The sequence below is a fragment of the Notamacropus eugenii genome, chromosome 5, assembly GCF_028372415.1.
Source record: "Notamacropus eugenii isolate mMacEug1 chromosome 5, mMacEug1.pri_v2, whole genome shotgun sequence".
Taxonomy (NCBI): Eukaryota; Metazoa; Chordata; class Mammalia; order Diprotodontia; family Macropodidae; genus Notamacropus; species Notamacropus eugenii.
In genome coordinates, this window is record NC_092876.1 from 233,654,297 (window position 1) to 233,669,493 (window position 15,197).

A 15,197-nucleotide genomic window follows, 5' to 3' on the forward strand; every position below is an offset into this window, starting at 1 on the left:
GCCACTGGAACCTGCACTTTAGGAAAATCACTTTGGCATATGTGAAGGGTAGACTGAAAAGGAAAAAGACTTTGAAGTACAGAGATTAGTTAGGAGACCATTACAGTAGTCCATAGGAGAGGTGGTGGTTGTATAAATTTGTTAGTAAATTACAGAGGATTTCTATCTTATTCCATTGAGAATGGTGAAGCAAAGAAGCTTTTTGATCCTTAGGGCTAACTAACTCAGAAGCTGGTATAATAGTTTAGGGATGACTTGAAATCTTGAAGTTTAGGAGGGTGGCCATGTAAGTGGAGGACAAGGATGAATTTTTTAGGTAGAATCTACCAGTTTGGCAAATAGTCTTAGAGGTTGAAGGTGAATGAATAGTAGAGGAGGACTTTAAGCTTGTGAATCTGGATGGCTCCATGGGCAGTGGTACCCTCAATAGAAATAGATAAATTAAGGACTAGGGGAGGTTTTGGGGAAAAATAATAAATTTTAGTTTGAATTGTCTGTAAGGTCTTGAAATAGAGGTGTCTCATACTTAGGTCTTTGGCTTTGTGTGGGACCTTGAGAATTAGATTGGATTGGTAAATCTAAGAATCATCTGCTTAGAGAGGCTAATTGAACCCTTTGTAGGTAGTGAGATTGAAGTGGGAAAGAGCCTTGGGCAGCTAGATGGTGCTTTGGATAGAATGCTGGGCCTGGAGTTCAAATCCTATCCTCAGACACTTACTACCTGTGTGGCCCTGAGCAAGTCACTTAACAATTTCCTCATCAAAGAGGAAATGAGTTGGAGAAGAAAATGGCAAACCCTTCCAGTATCTTTGCCAAGTGAGGTCACAAAGAGTCCTGAACTGCCAGAACAAAAACAAGGAAGAGCCTTGGGGAATATTCCTAGTTAGATGTGGGACTTATGTCTAAGACCTGGAGAATGTGAACCAGGAGAAAAATTATATTGAAAACCCATGGAGGAAAAGGTTCTAGTCAGCCATCCTGTTGAGGTTTAGTAATGCTGGAACCAACATGCTGGGTCCTGCCTGCATGAATTCGACTCAAGCCTTTTTTCAGCCAAAGAAAAACAAAGTTTATTAGAGGTCTGATATATTGGGTAGACTCTTAAGGAGTCTGAACATTTGTGATGCTTTGTATTGGCAAGCTAAATCTGAGCACCTACCTGGAGACTAGATGGATCTTATATATAGAAAGACTGGGAGGGATCTAGGGGTAACTGAGTAATCTGGGGTGACTGGAGAAGGGTCCAGGAGGATCTTGAGGAGGAATCTAAGGAGGATATTGATGGGAGGGGTTTGTAGCTGAGGTGACTAGAGGAGGGGTTTAGGGAGGGTCTTGGGAGTGGCCAGTAGACTTCAGAAGCCAGGAACCTACAAAATGGGATTAAGCGTGGGAAGTACTTGAAGGCCACCTGGAGATAACAGACAGTGGAAGGCTAGTCTAGGTTAAGGATAACAGGGATTTGCCTTGGTGATAATGGAAGGCTTATGGCTTCAGGTCCACACCAGATCAAGTGGGAAAATTCAAGGAGAGTTCAAGGGGGCTCCCAGAGCCTGTACCTCATCAATCCTAGGTAGAGAGATGAGAAACCTGAATTATGTCCACCAGTTTAGTCACAAAACTTGGATTCAAAATCAGTCATAGAATTTCAGGGTCCTTGCCATCTAGTATAATCTTTTCCTGAAAAAATATCTCTGCTACAGACAAGTGGCCAATGAGGAGTCATCCCATCTTTTCTTGAAGAGGACAGGAACATGTAACTTGGTGCAGTAGGTGGAACATCAGATGGGGAGTTAGGAGCAGAGTTGAAATTATATGTCCGTACCAATGTAACCACAGGCAAGTGGTTAAACCTCAGTTTCCTCATCTGTAAAATGAAGGAGTTGGACCAGATCAGAGCTTCTTAAACTTTTTTCACTCCACTTGGGTTTCAAATGCTTCGTGTCCAGAACCAAGGCCGCAGTAAAGTTGTAACACAAGTTGATGCAACACTGGCAAGCCAAGTGCTGCCACCTCAAATTCATTACACATATGATTTTAAATTAATTTTGGGTTGTTGCACATCCAGAAACCTTTTATTGGTGGTGAATTTTTTACGATCCTATATGGGGTTGAATCCCATAATCCAAGAAGCATTGGAAGCTCCAAATCTTTGAACTTGTGTCCTCTTGAAGGCCCTTTTTCCACTTTGTTTAGCTTTTAATTGTTAGGAAGAACCAGAATTGAAGTACAAAGCCCTTTCTTTGTACCATATTGTCATCATAGCATGATCTTTTTCATTATTTTGTTACCACAGAGGTGTTGCTGATGTTTGTAATATAACCTAGTTTTAGATTATGCATAGGACAACATTGGCCTTTAAAAATAATAACGGGGTTATACAGAGAAATTTATCATCTTCTTGAATTTTTAACATAATTCATCTCTGCCTCAATTCATATACTTTTCAAAACTAGTGATGAGAAGTAGAGCCTAGTAATATTTCCTAATTTATTCATTCTCTTTTTATTTAGTCTCTTAAGAAAAGAAGGATATAGTTTCTAATAGAGAGGGAGAGAATAACCATTTTATATAGCATTGACTATGTTCCATATATTATAATAAGCACTTGTTTTTACAAATATGATCTCATTTTTAAAAATACGATTTCTTTTTTTAAATATGATTTCATCTCACAACAACCCTACAAAATGCTATAATTATCGCCATTTTACATTTGAGGAAACTGAGAGAAATAGAGGGTAAAGTGACTTGTCCCAGAGTCATGCTACTACTGTCTGAGACTGGAATTGAACTTAGGTCTTCCTGATTCCAGGATGATAGCTATATTTATTGTGTGACCAGCTGCCTCTGTTATTGTTCTCTAATATTGTTACAGGATTCATGGAATTTTTTGAAGCTTTTGTTGTCTGTTTCATTTATGCAGAATTTCTTAAGGGAAGATAACTCATGAATTAACATGGCCTAAAAGCAGATATTTAACATATTCGTAGGTATTTTAGTGATACTTAAAAATCTGGGACAATAAGAGCTGTATACATTAGAAAAACCACATACATATATGTAATGAAGTATCTTGAGTAATAAAACTGAAATATAACAAAATTGAAAATAATAAAATTCTGCTTCATGGGAAGCAAATAAACCAAAGCCATTGTTCTAAGCATGCATGGAGACTAATTTTTTTGCATCCAGTCTTAAATCAAACTGAAAGATTGCAGCAAAGCTATCCAGTTTACTGTGAGAGTGACTTTAAGTTAGCAATATTATCTCTTCTTCAAAAGTTATGCAAAAAGAACACAAGCACTAGCAGGTCTTGCCAAGCTGGCTAGACAGGCTTAGAGTACAGACCTGATGAGAAGCTGCATGGGTTAGGGAAAAGTATACCAGATTTGGACCCAGGAGGCCTGAGTTTGAATCCTTCACCTGATAGCTATGTAATACCCCCTCTCTGCTGTCCTTCCCCCCCCCCCCCCCCCCCATTTCTCTTGGCTTCTGTTTCCTCATCTGTAAACTGTGCTATTTACCTTACAGGGTTGTTGTAAGGAAAATATTTTTTTCTTTTGTAGGACATGTTACAATTTATATACAACTTTTTCATCTCCAAGGATATATTATATTATATGATTTACGAGGAGTCACAAAGTCGGTTTAAAGAACTGTGGCAGAAATCCAGGTCTTTTGGCTCCAAATACCTTGGTTTTGCTTCAGGGTGTTGCAAGTATAAAGGCTAAAGTAAAAGTGATTTAGTTGCATTGGGAAATTGACCAAATATGCTTAGTTCCTGCCAAAGCTCTTCCAATAATTAGTGTCTGTAGCTTGTTAGGTCATTGAATATGGTGTGTAAGTCTTATTTTATTCCTTTATTTGTCTGAATTGGCTAAACATTTAGTAAAGATTTTGTTTGAAAGCCATGTTGTATCTGAAAGCTGCTTTGTCATCTTAATAGTACACAATTGATAATAACCTTTAGCCGTTTCTACCCTAGCAGCATTTTTCTAGCATTAAAAATGAAATGTTATATAATAGTTGCCAAAGACAATTTTCTTTGCACTTTATTTTTTTTGGTGAATGGGTAACTGGATCTTTGACATTTTGAGACACATCATTGGTTCTGCATGTGTTTTGGAAAACTTTGTGTAAAAGTAAATCCTGTCAGGGAAACCACTTGTAAACAAGTTTATATAGTATGGACTACATCACTGCGTGTTGACTAAAGAAGAAGTGTGTGTTCCAGTACTTTCAGACATATTAATATATAAAGAAAGCCTACTTTGTAAACATCCTTCTTCAAATGTTGAGTCTTTTTAATTTGAAATTACTAAAAGCACTTTTAAACTTTTAAGTAGATTGATGAGATCTTTTTGGGAGGGTTGAGGTAGGGGGGTGGCCTGCATCTTTGATTTTATTGGTATAGGTCATCTTCTCTACAAATTATACCTTAAAAGTATTACATATCTTATATACCTCAGTGGCCCAGGCACTGAAATTGCTAATGACCTGACATGGGTCTATGTCAGAGACAAGACTCAATCCACATCTTTCTGACATTGAAGCCAGCTCCATGTCTATGCCATGCTGATGCTAATTTAAGCCAAGTTCTTTTTATTAATTTTTAAAATCAGAAACTTAATATTGAGCATCACTATAATCAACTAAACTTGCTCAGCAACTTAACCATCTTAATTGTGTATATTCCATTCCATTAATTGTTTTGGCTCTGGATGTATGAGCCCTTTGATGTGGGGAGATTTCCATTAGGAGGTTCCCTCTATCAGTTCGGATGGTCAGCTGTTTTTCAATTTAGAGTCATAGATCTTTCTGACTGCTGGTTCTGCTTTCTGTCTACACCAGTGCTTTGCCTTTCACAATAATGTGTTACAATTTAACCTTTTCCTTATTATTGGACATTTGGATTTTTTCAATTACATGTAACATTTATATGAAAATCTTTGCCTTTTTTTTTTTTTTAAGTGTTGACTTTAAATTCAGGAATACTCTATTTCCTTTACTGCCTCAGGCATCTGTTGGCTGTGTCTCTGCGGGCAAGTCTTAACCTCTTAACCTCTCAGCCTTTGTTGCCTTATTGGTGATGTGGGATTAATAATTGTACCCACCTTACCAGATTGTTGTGAGGACTTGATGATGATGATGATAGTTAAATTTATATAGTATTTACTATGTGCCAGACACAGTGCTAAGCGCTTTACAAGTACTATTTCATTTGATATTCACAACAACCAGGAAGGTAGGTGCTGTAATTACCCTCGTTTTAAGGATTAGAAAACTGAAGCAAACAGACATTAAGTGACTTTCCCACGGTCATAACAGCCACTAAGTATCTAAGGCTAGATTTGAACTCAGGTCTTTTTAACTCCAGGCCCTGTGCTCTATCTACTTTATGAAGGGTTTTGCAAACTTTAAAGCTCTATATAAATGCTAGTTATTTTAAAGCAACATTTGCAATGTGTATTCCTAATGAGGTAATTATTGGGTCAAAAGGTATGATTTTTGTTACTTTTACTGTTATATTGCCATGGTTTGAGACTTTAAGAAAGTTTTTATGTTAAGGCTTTAGCCTCCTTAATATTATTTTCATTCATAATTTTATTTAGAACTAAATAACTTCTAATCTGATGCTTTGGATATCTTTCCCTTCTCCCATAGGATTTGGTGCAGTGGAAAAATTTTTAGTGGAATACAAGAGTGCTATGGAAAAGAAACTGGCAGAGTACAAGTGTAACACCAATGAAGCGATTCAACTTAAATTAGGTATGGTACATTTTAGGTGTTTTAAATTCTGTGCTTTTGAAATATGTGTACTTCTTAAAAGCTGATTATTTCATGTTGAGGGTAGGATTCATTTGTGGAAGGGCTTTTTAACTTTTTATACATATAGCTTTCTATATCTATGGTTCAAAGTTTTCTACTTTGATGTGAGTGGATCTCAATTGTAGTCACTAATTCTGTTAACATAGAAACAAAGCAGATGTAGAATATAGAAGAAAGAAGTAATAGGGATTTTTAATATTGCTGTAGTCAGGTCAATAGCCTTGGTTATGGCTGGAGGGGTGGGATAGAGATACTCAGTAAGAAAAGAAGTCAGAATGGAGATTTTTTAATTATGGAAGTATGCTATGTCAACAATATTCCCCTAAAGTAACTTTCTAGTAACTCTGTCAAAAAAACAAGTGAGATTTGTCTGGTAGAACTTGTTCTTTATGAGCCCCCTGATACCAGAAGGATAAAGCATGTAAATAAGTAAGTAAATAAAATGTAATTAGAGGAAGAGAGAACTTACACCAATATTAGGTGGAATTGAACTAGGAGAATCAGGAGAAGTTGTAGGAAGTGATACCTGAACTTTGAAGAATTTTAAGAAATGGTTATGAGAAGGGAATACATTTTAGGGATGGGGAATACCCTGCATGAAAACATGCAGAGAGGGGTGTCAAGTTCAGAGACTGGCTAATAAGCCAGTTTAGCTTAACATATAGTAGAAAAAGGGTTGGTTGGTTGGAATATGGATTGGAGAAAAGAGTTAAGAAGCTTGGAGAACAATTAAGGAGCTATTATAATTGTCTAGGGGAGAAATGATTAGGGCATTGTAAGTGGAAGAGAAAAAGGAATAGAGGGGTAGGATTTAATCACTTGGCAACTGGAATTTTAAGAACTGAAGAAGAGGAAACATTAAAGGAGTTACTCTGTGGTTACAAAACCATAGTGTGATGATGATGATCCTATATAAGAAAAGGGGAGTTTCTCTCTTGATTCTTCTCCTGGCTGTCTGATTGATTGCTTCTTCTTAATCTCTTTTGCTGGATCTTCATCCACTTCATGCCTGCCAACTGTGAGTTAACTAAGGCTATTTCCAGAGCTCTTTTCCCTTCTGCCATTCTACTGTTTAATACCATCTCAAACCTACTTATCCAGCCCTAACCTCTCTCCTGACCTCCAGTATCACATCTCCAACTGTGGACATTTTAAACTTTAACATACTCAAAATGGAACTTCTTATCTTTTTTTTCTGCGAACCCTGTCCTCTTTCTGATTTTCCCATTTTTCTTGAGGCTACCACCATCTTCCCAGTCACCCAGGCTCACAATTTTGGGTGTCATTGTCTACTCCTCACTCTCACCTCTTATATCCAGTTTCTTGCTAAGTCTTCTTAACTTCTCTTATCCACTACTCTCTCTCTTCTGAGACTGCTGCCATCCTGGTGCAGGCCCTCATCACTTCATGCCTAGACTGTTCCAATAGTTTGCTTGTTTTCCTGTTTATCTTCTATTCAGCTCTCTGATTGATCTTAAAATTTAAGTCTGACTATGTCACACCCTCTATTCATAAACTTACTGGCTACCTGTCACTTTCAGAATCAAATGGAAAACCCTCTGTTTGACATTAAAAACTCCTCATAACCTGGTCCCTTCCTTCCTTTCTAGTCGTCTTATACCTTACTCCCTTCCACATACTCTATGATCTAGTGATAGTGGCCTCTTTTGTTCTTCTTCACATACAAGACTGTCACAGCTTTGGGCATTTTCACTTGACTGTCCTCCATTCCTGGAATGCCCTATCTCTTCATAGGGAAGCCTCTTGGCTCCTTTAAGGTAAATCTTTAAGGTAAAATCTCAACTTCTACAAGAAACTTTTCCTGAACCCCTTTATGCTAGTACCTTCCCTCTGAGTTTATTTCTAATTTATCTTTATCTTACGTATATCTTGTTTGTATGTGGTTGTTGGCATATTATCTCTCCCATTAGACTGTCAGCTCCTTCAAAGCAGGGACTCCTTTTGCCTTTCTTTATATCCCTAGAGCTTAGCAAATGCCTGATATAAAAGTAGGCTCTACACCTTGTTTTCTTGAGTATAAGATCCCATCCAGTTCTAAATTTATGATTCTGTGAACCTTAAGAACACGTAATTTCCTTGAGTGTACTTGGCCTGGGAATTTAGCTCTTACCAACACCAGATCAGAGCATGTCTGTAACTTGGACTTATGAAACTTGCTTGAGGCTCAGAAAGATTAGATTACATCTCATCTTAACAGAGCTAGTAGTTGATGTGAATTCAGTTCTTCATGACTTGAGTAGTTTATCCATGCTGTTATTCATAGTTGTTTGTTAAAGCAAACCTTTGGTTTCTCTAGTTTTTGGTTCTGTGATTTTGAAAGTATATTGTATTTCTTTTAAAGTAATTCTGTTAAGATTTTATCAATAATTTTGACTAGTGGTAAGTAAATAATGAAGATTACTACTTGCTTGCATTTTAAAGCAGTTTTCAAAGTTTTCTGTGGAGGTAAATACCTTCAAGAGTAAGTGCTTCTAAATACGTTAAATGTAGTAGCATTCAGGTTTGTATAGATTGGGAGTTTTTTGGTGTTAATGGGAGACACCACATATAAAATGTGTATGTATGTGTGTTTAACAAATACTGATATATATTTTGTGTGTACCTCATTTATACTTGTAAGTACATTACTTTGGGAACCAAGAATTAATCAACAAAGCTTCTGAGCAGCCAAAAGGTATATTATAAAGTCTGTGTACTAAAACTTTATGGAATCCCACCTTTGTATTTATTTAAACAAAATTGCTTTTCTTATTTTCTGGGTAGAACCAGATGTGGAAGGAGGGGAAATAGGCATGGAGAAGTGACAAGTTAATTAAGTTAGTGATTAGCCTGACTATCAAGGCATGTAGACCTTTAAGACTGTCAGTGACATAGAAGCATGTGATATGTAAAGTGTATGAGATATAATTGAAGCAAACAGTGAAGTATTTAATCAATTTTATATTTCCTTTAAAAATTTTGGCTGTTATGAAGGGTAAGCCCCCAGTTGTCTGGAAAATTCATGTATATGGAATAATCCATTCTGTGTTGCTACTAATGAGACAATATATATTCATACATATATTAACATTTTGCATATACATATGAGAAAAATTTGATTAACATCTGGTTAGTGATTGAGTTTTTTTTTTAACTGAGGGTTAATCAGAAATATTTTTTTGTTTCAGACTGGTTATATAAATTATTTAATTGCAGCACTATGATCTGTGATTTAATTGATATGGATACTCTACACTGATTCAGATTGAAATATCATAAACCTCAGTTAGATAGTCTTCATGATATGCTCTGTTCAAAGACACAGTACCTATTGGACAATCTTTTGGTGATGAGCTTTTCTCCTGTCTTCCTATAACAGATAACTCATCAGTGAGCCTGCATCAGCCTTTTTGGCTTATGTCATGCTAGAGCTTATATTCTAATAACAGCTTTAAGAGTACTGTGTCACTTAGAAACATCAGTAAGAGGCTAACTTTAGTGGAAGTTTGGGGTCAGTCTTTGGTTAATATTTTTAAGTTTTGTTCTTTTAACAAATGGGTTTTCCTGGCCAAATAACTCTAACCAAACCTGTTTAAAGAACATCTTTGTATTAGAAGTATAACTAATGCAAAACAGTTGGAATAATGAGGAGGCCAAAAGAGCCTGAAAAGTAAGCAAACACTTGTTCTCCTTGCCTGCAGAGACATGGAAGCCAAGGGCAGTTCTGATTTAGAGTACAAGCCTATTTATGAAATACTACAGGGGATGATGGAAAACTATGAGCAGTGTCACCTCAAAACGTTGAAAAGAAGAACCTCCAAAGAGAAATTGACATGAGATCCTTATGTACTTTTTGAAGAAATGACAGTGACATTTAAGAAGATGAAGTTGGAAAGAATGTGTGGACTTGAACAAACATATAGATAAGAACTCAGTGCTAGAGGTATTACAATTTTGAAGGTATTCTGGGATTGGCCTTTCAGGATATCTCAAAGAGTATAAGATTTCCAAAGGGATAGAAAAGATCATGGAGAGTTTTTATTGAAAAGATAAGTAGGAAGACATAAACATTTACTTACACATTTTCCTGCTTTATCTTGAAATTTTTTCTGGGAATGTTGTCAGCATTAATCGAGAGTATTTTAGATGAATGTAGAAGGACATAGACAGGCTACTCTTACTAGGGAGATCATGGATCTATTGAAGTGTATGTGGCCAGAAAGGGAATTTTATTGGCACTAAAGTAAGAATGAGATACAGGAAATGAATAATCTGATTGGTATGTTGGTACTTCTAAGACAAGAAGGTAACTTTTAGTATATAGATAGCACTATGTTCCCTCTGTGAGGGGATTTTTGAGAAAATATGGATAAAAATTATGTAAGATAAAAAGGCATAGATTTCCACTTAATTTCCTCTCAGGAAATTAAAATATCTGAGTCTTTGTGGGCAAAGACATTGTAGGATGTAAACCACTTGAGAGCCAAGACCAGTTCATTTATTATCTTTGTATCCTCAGTGCCTAGCAAAGTGCTGGGGACATAGTAGACGTTTAACAAAGTTTTATCCTCGACAAATGAAGTAAAGATGAATTTTTAGATGTAGTTTCTGCCCTTAGATACCCTGAATATCAAACTGGTAAGGATGATATAGTGAGCATAATGAAATCCTTAAATATATATAATTTCTCTTTAATATTCTCTGAATAATAATCTGAACTTTAATCATTATTATGGTATAAACACTTGGATTAAATGTCTGCCAACCTTGGTGTATATCAAATATCATAAATGGGCTTTGAATATAGTTCCTCTGACTCCAGAGCCAGTGATTGATTGCTCCACTGTACAGTTAGATTGAATGAACCCAGTGTTAATAATTATAGGATTATGGAATTTTTAACCTAGAAAAGACTGTATAGATCTAGTCAAACTGCCTTTATTTTATAGATAAAGAACTGAAACCCAGGAGACTTAAAGAAATTGCCCAGTAATAACAATATCTATTATAGGGTTTTAAAGTTAAGAATGCATCTTCCTTGTAACAACCCTGTGAGGTAAGTAATTAAAATATTATTCTTATATTACAAATGAGGAGGAAATTGAGGCTGGGAGGTTTCATTTGCTAATGGACATTCAGCTAGTAAGTATTAGACCCACCAGAATTTGAACCCAAGTCTCCTAAGTGTTAGTTCAGAGATCTTCCCATTATGCCATGCTCTCTACACTCATAGAGCTGGAGCCAGGATATAAGACTGGAATGCTGATTTGTTACAGCAGTGCACATTCTACTCATAAGATTTCACATTCTAACTTATATAAGTGATATAAAATGCAGTTAACTGGATCTTTAGCTGTACTGTACTTTTATTTTTTGTTCCTTTCTTGTGGGGAATGGAAATGTGATCTTTAGGAAAGCAGCATTGAAAAATTTTAGTTCTGACTAGAAATGAATAACATTGTTTATGGTATGTTAGCTAATTTAGAATGACCATGTGAAATTTTTTGGGGTGTTTTATTAAAGGATGATATAAAGTATTGATTTATTAATAAGCAAATAATATGATTTGGGAAAAATCATGATCAGATAATCTTAGTCATCAGACTGCTTGAAAATCATGACCAAATAAAAGCTTAAATACCATATTTCAAGAAATCATAAATGAAAATTGCTTAGATCTCTTAGAATCATAGGCTAAAGTGAAAATAGAAAAAAAATCCATCACTTACCTTTTGAAAGAAACCCCAAAATCAAAACTCCCAGGAACATCATCAGAATCCAGAACTCCCAGGTGAGAGAAAAAAATACTGCAAGCAACCAAAAACAAGAATTCAGGTACTTGGGAACCACAGCCAGGATAACACATGTTTTAGCAGCTACTGTGAAAGAGTGGAGAGCTTGGAATATGATATTCCGAAAGGTGAAAGATAGAGGCTTACTACTAGGAATAACTTAACCAGCAAAATGAAGTATAATCCTACAGTGGAAAAAAACATTGACTTTTAATAAAATGAAAAGGCCAGAACTAAGTTGATACTTTACTGGAAATGCAGGAGTAAAGAGAAAAGCAGAAAGATACATACTTGTGATAAATTAATATTATGTCAATAGGGAGACAAGAAATAATGTCTTCTCAGAACCTTGATGTTTTCAGGGGCCATAGAGAAAGATAAATAAGACAGACAGAAGACCTGGATGTGTTTTTGCTATGTATGATGATCTTAGGAGAAGACAGAAATGGGAAGGATAGAGGACAATATTGGGGGTGAAAGGAGGAGGAAGTCCAGGGAAATCATTATAGTTGTATTAGATAAAAACTGTTCGAATATGGAGAAAGAATGGAAAGAACAGTGTCCCACAAACCTCACTTTTCATCTGAACAAAGAAAGAAAGGTTGAATACAAAGATTATGGAATAGAAATGTGTTAAATTCAGCTGGGAAATAGAAAGGGAGGGGGAGAAGGAAGGATTTAAGAAGGAGGGCAGGATAAGCAAGGGATTAGTCTTAAGCAAAATAAATCCCAACATTGGAGAAGGTGTGTATGAGGCAAGGATTCAAAAAAAAAGTAAGAGCAAAACCTGCATTTGGGGATAGGGTGAAGGCAACAAAGTAGAAATATACAGCTTCATTTATGGATTGAAAGTATTAAGTAAATTCCTCTTCTTTTACTACCCACTTTTATTTCTGAAATGAGTTTTGGGAGCAGAGAAGAAAGGTACAAGATGACAGAATCAAGGGAAATATTTAACAGTCATAACAGTGAATAGGAGGAATTAACTCACAAGGTAGTAAAGAATAGCAGAATGGATTAGAAAGCAGAATCTCACAATATTTTTTTTCAAGAAATTTACTTGAAATAATTCATATAGAGTTAAGCTTAGAAACTGGAGTAGAATTGATTATGCTTCAGATGAACTAGAAAAGGTAGGAGTAGCAATAATTTCAGATAAGACTACATATGGGCATGATAATGAGAGGAATTGCATTCTTTTTAAAGGCATCAGTGCTTACTATAAATGAATAGCATATAAATACTTAAAGGAAAGATTAAGTGGATTTCAGGAAGAAATAGGCAATAAAACTCTGATAGTGGGGACTTCAGTGCTCTTCAGAACTAGACAGATATAACAAAAAAGAAAAGAGATAAGGACTTGGATAGAACTTTTGAAAAGTCAGAGATGACAGATCATTCCCATTACTGAATGGAAACAGATGGAAATAGCCTTGACTGTAGTTGGTTGACTTCTGCTCTATACTATCTCACTTGATGATCTCTTTAATTCCCATGAGTTCAATTATTATCTCTTTGCCAGTGATTCCCACATCCAGATATCTAGCCCAAATCTTTTTGCTGAGCTGCATTCACACTTAACTAAATGCTTCTTGGACATCTCAGACTAGAGGCATCTTAAATTTTCAGTTCATTCTCTTTCCTTCTAAATCCCACTCGTCCTGAATTTCCTTTTGACTGTCAAGAATATCACCATTCTCCTAGTTATCCTACAACCTTGGTATCATCCTTGATCCTTTACTCTCAAGTATACCAATCTGTTGCCAAATTGTATTGTTGCTACCTTCACACCATCACTTGTATGTGTCCATTTCTTCATTTGTGCAGCCATAACCCTAGGTTAGACTCTTATCACTTCTTTCCTGATCTGCTGCAACGGCCTTCTAACTAGTTTCCCTGCCTCAAGTCTCTCCAGTTTGTCGTCTCCTCATTTGCCAAAATCATTTTGCTAAGGCATGAGTTTGACCATGTCTTTAACACCTTGATAATGAACTTAGGGGTTCCTTGTTACCTACAGTATCAAATATACAGCCTCATTGGGGATTTAAAATTCTTTATAACCTGACATCCTCCTAGCCTTCTTACAACTTATCTACTTTTTGTAGCTTCGCTGTTCTGCTTGCAGTTCCTTGAACACAACACTGTCTCCTATCTCCATGCCTTTGCATTGATTTTCTGCCATGCCTAGAATATGCTCCTTTACTTAATTTTCCTAACTTCCCCCAAGGCTTCATTGGCTTAAAGTTCACTTTTGCAGGCATTTCCCCTTCCACGCCCCCAACCCTCCCTATTCACTTATCTTATATCTGTCTAGTTTTTTGCACATTGTTTCCTCCATGAGAATATATGCTTCTTAAAGCTATCCATAGTCATATGAAAAGTGTCCTAAATCACTACTGTTTAGAGCAGGAGTGGGGAACCTGCGGCCTTGAGGACACATGTGGTCTTCTGGATCCTTGGGTGTGACCTTTTGATTGAATCCCAAGTTTTACAAAATGAATCCTTTTATTAAGGGCATTTGTTCTGTGAAGTTTGGATTAAATCTTAAGGCCTCATTTGGGGACATAGCATGTATGACCTGAGTTTAGATTAGAGAAATGCAGATTAAAACAACTCTGAGGTATTATCTCACACCTATCAGATTGACTAATATGACAGAAAAAGAAAATGATAAATTTTAGGGAGGGAAATGGAAAAATTGGAACACTGATGCATTGTTGGTGGAGTTGTGAACTGATCCAACCATTCTGGAGAGCAATTTGGAGCTATGTCCAAAGGATAACCAAATTGTGCATACCCTTTGATTCAGCAATAGCAGATGTGGTATATAAATGTAATGGTATACTATCGTGCTGTAAGAAATGATGAGCAGGCAGGTTACAGAAAAACCTGGAAAGGCTTACATGAATTGTTGCTGAGTAAAGTGAGCAGAACCAGGAGAAAATTGTACACAGTAACAGCAACATTGTGCAGTGACTAACTTTAATAGACTTAGCTCTTCTCACCAATGCAATGATCTAAGACAGTTCCAAGACTGATGTTGGTAAATGCTGTCCACTTCCAGAGAAAGAACTATGGAGTCTGAATGCAGATCGAAGCATACTATTTTCATTTTTTGTTTTTTCTTTCTCATGGTTTTTCCTTTTGTTCTGATACTTCTTTTTCAACATGACTAATGTGGAAATATGTTAAATATGATTATACATGAATAGCCTATTTCGATTGCTTGCTATCTTGGAGGAGGGAAGGAAAGAAGGGAGGAAAAAATTTGGAACTCAAAATCTTACAAAAGTGTATGTTGAAAACTATCTTTGTATGTAATTGGAAAAAATAAAATACTGTAAGTAGCAGGGAAGGAATATATTCTTCTTGAGGGCAGGGACTATTTCTTGCTTTTATTTGTTTTCTCAGGATTTAGCACAATGCCCGGCCTATAGTAAGTGCTTGATAAATTCTTCTTGACTGACTGACTTTAGTTGGTCAAGGAACAATATCTTGACTAGGAAGTCCAGATTCCTCAAAACATTGAAAAAACTATGAGACTACTCATTTATTCTTGTGTCTTTATTAGTTTCC

General features: G+C 36.1%; 1 protein-coding gene across 2 annotated transcripts in view; it reads left to right on the top strand.

Moving 5' to 3' along the window:
• Window positions 1–15,197, top strand: part of HAT1 (histone acetyltransferase 1) — a 77,923-nt gene that overhangs the window by 13,412 nt on the left and 49,314 nt on the right. For both annotated transcript variants that reach the window (XM_072612310.1, XM_072612311.1), the window contains exon 2: window positions 5,665–5,769. In XM_072612310.1, the coding sequence (XP_072468411.1) occupies window positions 5,665–5,769 (105 nt within the window). The remainder of the gene's footprint in view (window positions 1–5,664; window positions 5,770–15,197) is intronic.